At 47.4% G+C, this 12010-nt stretch overlaps 1 protein-coding gene across 1 annotated transcript in view; it reads right to left on the bottom strand.

The window, feature by feature from the left end:
* Positions 1–340: 340 nt before the first annotated feature.
* The window catches only part of KLHL22 (kelch like family member 22), a 40707-nt gene continuing 29037 nt past the window's right edge, over positions 341–12010 (bottom strand). The window contains exons 5-7 of the mRNA XM_030336653.1: positions 11584–11776; positions 4412–4645; positions 341–1300 (exon numbers count right to left, since the gene is read on the bottom strand). Coding sequence (XP_030192513.1) covers positions 935–1300; positions 4412–4645; positions 11584–11776 — 793 coding nt within the window. The 3' untranslated portion in view covers positions 341–934. The remainder of the gene's footprint in view (positions 1301–4411; positions 4646–11583; positions 11777–12010) is intronic.

The raw sequence follows: 12010 nt of genomic DNA, 5'->3' as shown, positions 1-12010 counted from the left end.
GCTTCCCTCCCCTGGCATGGGGCAGTTTTCTCAATGTCAGGCTGGGCTTTACTTGGGGCCAAGAGATTGCTAGTCGAGGTGGACCCAGGTTCAGAGAAGAGCACCTCACCAGAGAAGGTGCTCCAGCAGGCCAAGCGACCACTTGTCAGCAGACCAGGGTAGGTTTCCAGGTTTCCCAGTAACAGCCTCACTAGCTGGGGGTGTACTGTGCTTCTCCCTCAGAGGGGGGCTCCTGGCTTCCCACTGCCACTCAGCAGCTCTGACCCTGGGAAGCCCGGTGGGGCAGGCTTGCACGGGCTATGAAAGGAGTGTGGCCATGGCCACAGAAAAACAATTCACACCTTTTGTAAGAGGATTTATTTCATTTGTCAACAACATAGGGTCAGAAAAGCCCAGCTGTAGGGGATCTTTTTTATTACTAGAACCAGTCTCGGGCAATTCTATGTATCTCTGTTCTCTCTCCAGGGAGCTTGTAATAGCTCAAACCCCCAGATGCCAGGCAGGCAACGGGCTCACTCCACCCCCTCCCTGCCCACGGAAGGGGGCGCAATATGCCCGGGCCCCCTCATCCGTGAGGCCAGTTCCCAGGTCCCTTTGGAGAAGGGTGCCTTCTCAGCCCAGCAGGGACTAGAACCAGGGACTGGGGAGGCCAAGACAGCTGGTGACGCCACACCCTGTCCGAGCTGAGGAGGAGTGGGCCCAGTCAACTCCTCCAGAGAACCAGAGCCCTCTGTAAGCATTCCCCAACGTAGGGTAATTACAGCCACAGATCTGCAGAGCTCCCCAAATAACTGCTATGGGCCGGCAGGCAGGCTAGTGTGAAGGATAGGTGGCAGGAGCCAGCAAGCAGGCGGTGCCAGCAGGAAGGACCACTTGAGGACCTGCTGCCCTCAGAGCTCCTGCCACCTTCCCTCTGACACCAGGTGCCGGAGCCCTAGTCCTCACTCGAGTTGTCAAACTCCTCCCAGTCAGACACACTCATCACCTCGGAAGCAAAGTCCGGGTCGGCCTGGCTGCGGTCAGGGGTCCCACGAGGCGGCTCGAGGAGCAGGGAGCGGGGCAGGGTGAGCACACAGGCTGCCAGGCCCGAGATGGAGTTGTCCAGCTGCGGCCCCTCCTCCCAGCAGTCTTTCTCCACGTCGTAGATGTGCACATAGCCTGTGCGGCTGCCACGGTTGTGCGAGCGGCCACCCAGCACGTAGATCCTGGTGTCCAGCACAGCGATGCCAGGCTCACCGTGTCCAGCTGGGAGCGGGCAGACGGACGACCACTGCCCAGACGTGCAGCTGTAGCAGGCCACCTGCAAAGCCAAGGTCAGAGTAAAGCTGGACACCTGCTGGGACAGAGCTGCCAGCCCGTCCTGGGCCAGCTGGGCAGGGCGGCACTCTCAGCCAGGCCCTGGATTCAGACCAAGGCTGAGGGATGCAGCCAGGCTATGTATAAACCCGGCTCCCCTGGAGGAAGAGTTTGGGGCCAGCGTCAAAATGTCCTGTCCATGGACCAGGCTCTGCCCTGCCTCCGGGGCCCTCAGCCAGCCTGTGGCCCCAGGTGTGTGGGCATCTCCCAGTTGGCACACTGGCATGCTGTTCTTCTCCAAGGTCTTGGGTTCTCTCCCCTCCATAAGACTGAAACTGACTGAGGACAAGGACCCCAAGTAACTGCCCCACAAAGTACCCAACACAGACGCAAGTGCAGATAAAATGTGGAAATAGTTAACTTGCTGACTAGAGATGACCATCAACGTTCTCATGTCTCCAAAATTACCCCAAACAGTAAACAAATACATGGGAAAATGTTCAACCTATTAATAATCCAAAAAATGTAAAATAGGAGTTAAATTTGTCCCTGACAACAGGCAGCCACCGGGGGAAGAAAAATCACAAGATCCAGTGCTGGCAAATGTGTAATGAAGCCATACTACTGCGCATTTGACACTCCACGACAGCTATTTGGCAATGTGTACTAAGAGCCACAAAAATCTTACTTTTTGACTTAATAATCACACTTGGTTCTCCAGCTGTGTGGTCGGCAGAAAAGTGACCCTCCAAAGATGTCCATGCCCTAAATCTCTAAAATCTGTGAGTGTTACTTTACATGGCAAAAGGGACTTTGCCAACGTGCTTAAGGGTTTGGATCTAGACATGGGGAGGTTATCCTGGATATTGTGGGTGGACCCACCTAATTGCACAAGTCCTTGAAAGGAGAGGGGAGAAAGTCTAACAGGAGAGAAGTCAAAGGACAACCTGCCATTGCTGGCTGAGGATGAAGCGGTCCCATGCCAGGGAATGCAGAGGCCACCAGAAGCCAAGAAGGGCCTTTAGCCGACAGCCAGAAAAGAAACAGGGACCTCAGTTCTACAAACGCGGGTAACTGAATTCTGATAACCTGAGTGAGCAAGGAGCAGATTCTTCCCAAGGGCCTCTATAAAGGACAGACACCCTGATGACACCTGGATTTTAGCCCAGTGAGACCGCATCAGACTTAGGACCTACAAACTGTAAGAATACACTTGCTTATGTTGTTTTAAGTGATTAAGTTGGTGGTGATTTGTCATGGCAGCAATAGGAAACTAATCCACTATAGCCCAGGGGTTCTTACCACTCAAGACCTATTAAAACAGATTTGCTGAGGGGCACCTGAGTGGCTCAGTCAGTTAAGCATCTGACTTCGGCTCAGGTCACGATCTCACAGCTTGTGAGTTCGAGCCCTGCGTCGGGCTCGGTGCTAACGGCTCAGAGCCTGGAGCCTGCTTTGGATTCTGTGTCTCCCTCTCTCTCTTCCCCTCCCCGGCTTGCACTCTGTCTCTCTCCAATAAATAAATAAATAAACATTAAAAATAAATAAATAAGTAAATAAAAACAGATTTGCTGAGCCCTGCCCCCAGAGTTTCCAATTCAGTGGGTCGGGCATGGGCCCGGCATGGGCCCGGCGTGGGTCCTGAGAACCTACATTGCTAACAAGTTCCCAGGTGATTGGATGCTGGTAGTCTGGGACCACGCTTTGAGAAGAATGGCTCTCACCTAAGGAAATAATCCAAAATACCTGAAAAGTTCTACAAAGCAAATATTACTTATGTTACTTGAAATAGTTAAAACTTGAACCAATCCAAATGATGCATCAACGTGACAGAATTCTGCAGAGCCACTGAGGTAGAAGAGGTGGCTATGGAGATCAAGAATTAAACTGGAAAACAGCCATAACAAACTTTAGCCAGAAGCAGAATGGAATGCTCTTTACCTACAATTAGGTGGAAACTATGCACGGGTAGGACTAAAAAATAGTGGCACTGAGCTGGATTATGGGTGCTTTTCCTCACCCTTATCCATTATTCAAACATTTTGCAAGGTGGTTATATTAATTTTATAATTAATGTTTTTAATAATAAAAACAAATGAAAGTATCCTGTACGATACTATAATGGTGGATACATGTCATTCTTCCAAACCCATAGAATGTACACCACCAAGAGTGAGCCCTAATGTAAACTTTGGACTTGGGGTAACAACACGTCACCGTAGGTTCACTGACTGTAACAAAGGTCTCGCTCTGGTGGGGGATGTTGACAGTGAGGAGACCATGTGTGTGGGGGTGGGGGTATATGGGAAATCTCTGTACCTTCTGCTCAATTTTGCCAAGAATCTAAACTGCTATAAAAAATAAAGTCTAGGGGCTCCAGGGCGGCTCAGTCATTAAGTGTCTGACTGGCTCAGGTCATGATCTCACACAGTTCGTGGGTTCAAGCCCCGCGTCGGGCTCTGGGCTCACAGCTTAGAGCCTGGAGCCCGCTTTGAGTTCTGTGTCTCCCTCTCTCTCTGCCCCTCCCCTGCTCAAACTCTCTCTCTCAAAAATAAGTAAACATAAAAAAAAAAAAGTCTATTGGGCACCTGGGTGGTTTTAAGTGTCCGACTCTTGATCTCAGCTCAGGTATGATCTCACAGTTCATGAATTCGAGCCCTGAGTCTGGCTCTGCACTAATAGCACAGAGCCTGCTTGGGATTCTGTCTCTCCCTCTCACCACCCCTTCCCCACGTCCACTCTCTCTCTCAAAATACATAAACTTTAGTAAATAAAGTCTATTTAAAAAAAAGGCATACACATTACAATTAATTTTTCATCCATAACAATTAAAGGGATAGGGGTGCCTGGGTGGCTTAGTTGGTTGGGCGGCCGACTTCGGCTCAGGTCATGATCTCGCGGTCCGTGAGTTCGAGCCCCGCGTCGGGCTCTGTGCTGACAGCTCAGAGCCTGGAGCCTGTTTCAGATTCTGTGTCTCCCTCTCTCTGACCCTCCCCCCTTCATGCTCTGTCTCTCTCTCTATCTCAAAAAATAAACGTTAAAAAAAAAAATTAAAAAAAAAAATAAATAAAAGGGATGGGAATAATGTGTAGGTGGGCAGCCCAGCTCTGCTCACCTGATGCACGTCCCTCCTGTAGCCAGCATCATTGTTGCTGCCCCCAATCACGTACAGCTTGTCCAAGAGGGTGGCCATGCCGTGCCAGGCCCGCCGCACAGGTCCGTCCGCCAGGCTGTGCCAGGTGTTGCTGTCTGGGTCATAGCAGTGTGTCTCCTTTAGGTAGTCCTCCCCTCTGCGGCCGCAGGTAATGTACATCTTCCCTTCCAGCGAGGCGCCCGCGTGGGCATACACCTGCTCAGGGCCACCAAGAGAACCGGGACAGTGGGAAGGGGGCAAGAGGGCCATGAGGGAGGGCAACCAGGAGCCCTTGCCAAGGCCACTCATACCCCCAAAGCTGCCCCATGCCTCATGGCATCCCAACTTCCACCTCACGTTCTGCAAGCATATTCCCTGATACAGTCCAAGTCATCCACCCCAACCTTACTCCAACAGGAGACAGTCTGTGGACCCAGAGGTAACTCTGAGTTTCTACAAGGTGGAGAATGGAATCTCTCTTTCCCTTGCCCCTAAAGGACATGTCTGCATGGGGGGCCCAAAGCAATCAAAGCACAGCTTTCAGAGCCAGACACAGGAGAATAGATAGCACTTCTGGGACTGCCTGACCCACGCTCAGTGCCCTCCACCTCCCCCCACAACCCCACACCCCCTCTCCCAATGGCCAGCCAATCCTCCAGGACTGCTGACCCCACTTTCAAAATCTGTTCACAAATAATATATAATGACATGATGAGGAAAAAAGTGAGATGCAAAATCAACACCAAGAATAATGCCATTTTAGTGACCCTTATGTGTGGAGGAGGAAAATACACCACCCTGCTTTTGATTTTGGTCTTCAGCCTTATGCATGCACCCTGGCAGAGGATCTCCTCCCTGCCCCGCCAGCTGGACTCCTCACACTGGTCCCTACCACATCCTCCTCTCTCCTACCCACTCACTCCACCCACCCTGAGCAAGGCCCTTCATGCTGGGCCCATGGGCCCCAAGGCAGAGCACTGTGTGTTTTAGGGGTAGAGGAGCCCCATGGGGTGTGGAAGCTCCAGAGTTGTGTTACAGAGCCAGTAACTAACATTCAGGTTGTGTGGGGACACAGTAAAGGGCTGGAGAGGTGGACAGGGTGGAGAACAGGGGAGAGAGCACTGGGCAGGACATATACCAAGGGTCTGAGTCTTCTCCCATCAATGGTAGGGGCTGGGAGGTTTTGGTGCTTTTTTAAATTAAACTTTTCATTTTGAAGTGTAGATTCACATGTAGTTGTAAGAAATAATACAGACTACATGTACCCTTTACCCAGACTCCCCAGTAGTAAGAGCTAGTATAACTGTAGCACAATAAACACAACCAGGACACTTATGTTGACATAGTCAAGACACAGGACATTGCCACTTCCACTAGGATTTGCCAATTTGTAATCCTGTTACCGATTTGTAATCACACCTATGTCCCTCGCCCCGATTTCTGGTTGTTACCAATAAACCGATATAAATATTTGTGTACAAAATTTTCATTTCTCTGGGAAAAATACCCAAGATATTGGAAGTCAACTTTTTAAAGACACTGTGAAGTTCTTTCCCAGTGTAGCTGTGCCATTTTACATTCCCACCAGCAACGTATGAGAAACCGAGCTTCTCAGCATCCTTGCCAGCACTGGGTGTTGCCATTTTTTAGTCCTTTTTTTTTAGTTTCTCTGATAGGTCGTTTTCTCACTATGAATTTAATTTGAGCTTCCCTAATGGTTAATGGTTAATGATGTTGCAAATCTTCTCATGTGCTTGTTTGCCATCTGTACATCCCCTCTGTACTTTTGCTGAAGTCCATTTTATCAATTTTTCTTTTTACGGCTCATCCTTTGGGAAAGGTCAAGTCCAAGTCCTTGTTGCCTAGCCCTAGATCCCAAAGATTTTCTTCTACTTCTCTACTTTCCCCCAATAAATATAGCTCTATGTTTTACATATAAGCCCATAAGGCATTTGAGTTAATTTTTATATAAAGTATGAGACTTGGGTTGATGTTCACTTTCTTTGCCTATGGATGTCCAACTGTTCCAGCATAATTTGTTGAAAGATTATCTTTCCTCCATTCAATTGCTTCTGCATCTTTGTCAAAATTCAGATGGGCATTTTGTGTGGGTCTATTGTGGGTTCTCCATTCTGTTCCACTGATTTATGTGTCTATCCCTCTGCCAATATCATGGTTGTGACTACCATAACTATGTAGTTAAGTCTTGAAATCAGGCAGATTGATTCTTCCCACTTTATTCTTTTACACAATGGAGGTATTCTAGGTCCCATATATTGATATGGGAAGAACTGACATCTTTATTATTTGAGTCCTCCAATCCATGTACATGGTATGTCTCCTCACTCATTTACATCTTCTTTTATAACTTTCATTAGTATTTTATAATTTTCAGCATATCAATCCTGTAAGTGTTAAATATATACCTATGTATTTCATTTTTTGGAGCAATTGTAAATAGTATTATCTTCATAATTTCAGTGTCCACATGTTTGTTGCTAGTACACAAAAATGCAATTGATTTAAAAAAATTTTTTAATCTTTATTTATTTTTGAGAGACAGAGAGAGAGAGAGAGACAGAGGGAGCAAGCGAGCATGAGCAGGGGAGGGGCAGAGAGAGGGGGAGACACAGAATCTGAAGCAGGCTCCAGGCTCCGAGCTGTGAACACAGAGCCTGACACAGCGCTTGAACTCACGGACTACGAGATCATGACCTGAGCCAAAGATGGATGCCTAACTGACTAAGCCACCCAGGCACTGTGCAATTGATTTTTTTATGCTTATATCTTATATGCTTTTATCTTATATCTTGCAATTTTATTGATCTCACTTATTAGTGCTAGGATTTTTTTTTTTTGTATATTCCTTTAGATTTTTGACAATTTATTGATTTGTAGGGTCAGTTTTCTTTCTTTCTTTTCAAGCTGCATGCGTTTATTTTCTTTTCTTGCCATGTTTCCCTGGCTAGACCCTCCAGAACTATGATGAATAAGAGTGGTGAGAACAGACATCCTTGCCCTGCTCCCCAACTTAAGAAAAAAGCATTCAATTCAGTCTGTCACCATTAAACACACTACTAGCAGTAGGATTTTTGTAGATGTTCTTCAGCAAGTCGAAGAAAAGCATCTCTATTCTAAGTTCCTGAGTTTAATCACGAATGGATGCAACATATTGTCAAATCCTTTTTCTGCTTTGACTGACATGTGATTTTTTAGCATGGTCAAGTATGAGCTGATTAAATTTCAAATACGGAACTAGCCTCCCATCTCTGTAATCAATTCCATTTTGTCATGTATTTATTGAAGGGGGTTAATTCTATTAGCTAACATTCAGTGAAGGATATTATATGTATATGAGAGATATACATATGAGAGATTTGAGAGATTTGTCTTTTTTTGGTACCATCTTTGTCTGGTTTTGCTATCAATATTAACCCCGTAACATAAATTGGGAAGTATTCTCTCCTTTTCCATTTTCTAGAAAAAAAAATTCATGCAGATTTGGTATTAGCTTTTCTTTCAATGTTTAGAATTCCTCAATACTACTAGGCCTGGACATTTCTTTCTGCGAAGTTTAATTTTCTTACCAGGTATAGGGCTATTCAAGTTACCTATTTACTTTTGAGTCAGTTGTGTTAGGTTGTATTTTGGGGGAATTAGTCCATTTCATCTGTAATCAAGTTTACATGTGTAGAGTTGTTCATAGTATCATCCCCCTTATCATCCTTTTGAAGTTTGCAGGGGTTGTAATTATGTCCCGTTTTATTCTTGATATTTTAAATTGTGTCTTCTCTTTCTTCTTTCTCAAACTTACTAGAGGTTTGTCAATTTTGTTGATCTTGTTAATAAGATGCCAGTTGTTTGTTTTGTTGATTTTCTCTACGATTTTACTGCTTTTAACTTCTAATTTCTGCTCTTTGATATTTCTTTTCTTCTGCTTGGTTTGGCTTTATTTTTCTCCCCCCCCCCACCAAATTCTTAAGATAGGAGTTTGTATAAATGATTTGAGATTTACTTCTTCTCTAACATATGCTTTCAGTGCCACAAATCCCCTCTCAGCACAGCTTTAGCTGGATGCCACAAATTTTGACATGCTGCCTTTCCATTTTCATTCACTTCAAGGTATTTTTATTATTTCTCTCTGACCCATGGATTATTTAGAAGTGTGTTGTTCAGTTTCCAATGATTTGGAGATTTCTGTTGGTGATTGCTAGTTTGAGTCTATTTGAGTAGGAGAACACACTGTAGGATTTCAATTTTTATACATTCATTGAAGTTTGCTTCCCATCGGTGTTACCAGCTGTCAGCGTCTTTACTTACAAGTCTGAGATATATGAGGCAAAAAGAAAACCCAGGGAACACATTAGTGTGTGGTGTTGTCCTCAGTTCTTGAGATCCCTAGCTGAACTGCCTTCTTTCAACCATTCCGAGTCTTAAGTTTATGTATAATGCCAAGAGTTTTGAGTTGTACTTAGCACAGAGGAATCAAGAAGAATGTATCTACTCTATCTTCCTAGAAGTGTGAATTCTCTTGGAGGGGTTTTTTAAGTGAGTAGAGATCCCTGCAGAGATCCCCTTTTTCTCCTCTGGAACACAGGAAGGCAACACTCTGCCTGCTGCTGGGGCAGAGAGTTCATGGTCTGTTGGGGGGATGTCAGCAACCAGTTCTTAATGATGCCATGTTGGTGGGACTCAGCATTATGAGGGTCCCTAAGAAACAGGTGAGAGGACATGACAAATGGATGGGGCTGTGTGACAGCTTTTTCCTCTCGGCCATTTGCTATGTCTGAATGTGGGTTCTGAGTTGGCAATGTGGACTGCATAGATGCCTTCTCTGGGACCTGTGGGCCCCCTTTGCTCACAGGAGAAAATCCCCTGTTCTCTGGCAGGCTTCTCGTCTACCTCCTTGGCTGCCCCTCCACAACCTTCTCTTCATCCCTGCTCCTCTGAGCTCATCACAGCTGTTCATGTGCACACCATCATGTCCTGACAAACCCTCCACATTTCTATTTCCCCTGAGCTCACTTTTAATGCCAAACTGACATTTCCAATTGGAATATTTATCATGTCCTAGATGAAACCTTTCCTTTTCTTTTACATTCCCAAACTCATTTGTCTTCTTGGTCAGAGGCCTGGTCATCAGCACAGGTGCTCAAACCTGGCACCTGGGCATCTTCCATGATCTATCCCCTTTCATTCTCTAACATCTGATCCATCAGCAAGTCTGGTCAGTTTACTTCCAAACTACACCTCGAACCTGCCCATCTCCCTCCTTCCCCATAGCCTCCACCCTGGCACAAGCCACAATGGCCCCTACCTGGACCACCTGATGGCTCAGGAGCTGCTCCCCTCTACCCTCATCTCTTCACAATCCCTCCTCATGCCAACCCTCTTTATTCAGAACTGGGAAGTCCCCCTCCTGGCCTGGGAGCTTCTTTTCCCTCTCCCAACAGCTGCTTCCTTTAGACCCTGGTCTAATCAACATCTTGCTTGGGCCTTCCCCAAACAGTCTTTTCGGGTTAGTCCTGCCAAAGACCCCTCTCTGAGCAATGCTGAGCTCAACTCTCTCAATTTCCTTCAACACACTTAGCACAATAGACAGTTACTTTAATGATTTGTTTAGAGGTTAAAAGCAGTCTCTCTTAACATGGGCTGTGAGCGCCATGACCTGTGTGTGTGCGCGCGTGCGAAATCCTTTCTCATTTTTTATCACCACTGGATCCCCAGAACACGGTATATGGTAGGTGCTTAATAAAAAGTAGCTGAAATGAACAAACAGAAGGAAGGAAGGAAGGAAGGAAGGAAGGAAGGAAGGAAGGAAGGAAGGAAGGAAGGAAGGAAGGAAGGAACACTGACATTCTGGGGAGAAGCAGGTTGAAGATCGAGGCTGCCCCTCTGTGGCCACATCGGAGAACTACAGCTTCACCAGGCAGCCCCAGACAAAGAACCCCTGGAGCCCCCCATTCCCACTCACTCCTTTCCAGAACAGAATTCAGGTGTCCATCAGGTCTCAATGACCTCCTGATCTTTCCCATACAAAATCTTTTCCTTTTTCCAGAATGAGGGTAGTGAGTACCCCACCAAAGGGGGATTCCTTCCCCAAAGCTGAAGAGCAAGGAGCAGGCTAGCTTCCTACCTGGGAGAACTACAGTGGGAGACCCCAGTCTCAGAGGCCTCATGGGCCCTGGAAAAGAGCTGGGCCCATCAGGAAGACCCTCAGCCCCCTGAGGTCAAAATCTACACCCCTGAGGGAATTGGGAGAGAGGTGAGAGATAAAGAGGGGAGGTTTGGAAGGAGGTTCAGAAAGGCAGGAGCTCTTATGGCAGAGCCTGGGAAATAGCTCCATGTGTGTCCCCACACCATCCTCTGCCACTAGAGGGCTCAGAGATGCCCAAAGGTAGCCTGGGCCATAGAAGGTGCTCCCCGAATTATAATGCCAATACGGGAAGGGTGCCTACCCTGCTCTGAGGTAGCACCCAAAACATGGGACCTGGATCACTGAGGCCTCTTCCTTGCCCTAGGATCTTGTGCCTGGTTTTACAGCCAGGGTCCTAATATCCCAAGTCCATAAGATAAGACAGGCACATCCCTAAAGCACCACCTTTGCACAATGACCATATTTTAAACATCTTCAAATCGGATCCAAAGTACTATGCAGGATGCACATGATTTTAAAAAACAAATGAATAAATATGAAATACGACTTCTAAACTGGTTTTCTGGCTTTTCAAAGGCCCCACCCTCCAGGAAGCCTGTGTAAGTCTGAGGCTCCTGAGACCTCCTCTATGGTAGTGTCCCTTCTGTTTAACATTTTTGGACACGTCCCAGCTCAGCTCCACTGTCCTGAAGGACAGACAAGGGGAAGGCTTCTGTCTGCAGTTGAACTGCAGGGTTAAAGCAGCTTCCTGGGACAAGGTGGCGAGACCCTTGATGGGCGAGATAGGGGTGAAATTCTGGGGAATGGAGTCTGATGCGTGCTTCGGGAGGATCTCCCCAGGGGGTGGCTGAACCTCAGGGGTCCCCCGTCCAATCACAGTGCAGAGTCTTTGGAGGTACCCACTGGGCCTAGTTCCCTGGCCTGGCCACACATTCACTCTGCACACCGTCTAAGGAAAGCAGACAGGAGAAGGCCCCACTTGGAGGGGCTTCCTTACCTCCCTCTTGAGCGGAGCCACGTAAGCCCAGGAGTTGGTGGTGGGATCATAACGCTCCACAGCATTCAGATCGTTATGGTAGTCGCGACCCGCCACCGCATAGATGTACCTGCCCACAACACACACACACAGGTCGGCGTGTTCCTGCTGCAGGGACTGGATCTGGAACCAGCGGTTGTGCCTTGGGTCATACCTTTTGAGGGAACATGAAGGCAGTGCATCATTGATAGGCCAGAAAGCCTGCCCAGCAGGCCCACACCTCCTGCTCCATCACTGTACCCCAGCTGCCCTCACACCAGCACAGGCCTACCCACAGCCACACCAGCAGGCTGCTACATGCCTGAACACGGATATGTCCCCAGCATGGAGCCTGGAAAGCATGACCAGGAACTCGGGTTTCTGCCCATGATGCCATCATATTCTAGGG

This window comes from Lynx canadensis, chromosome D3 (assembly GCF_007474595.2).
Source record: "Lynx canadensis isolate LIC74 chromosome D3, mLynCan4.pri.v2, whole genome shotgun sequence".
In the NCBI taxonomy this organism is placed as follows: domain Eukaryota; kingdom Metazoa; phylum Chordata; class Mammalia; order Carnivora; family Felidae; genus Lynx; species Lynx canadensis.
Note: the sequence above shows the minus strand (reverse complement) of the source record. Positions and strands in the feature narration are given on the sequence as shown.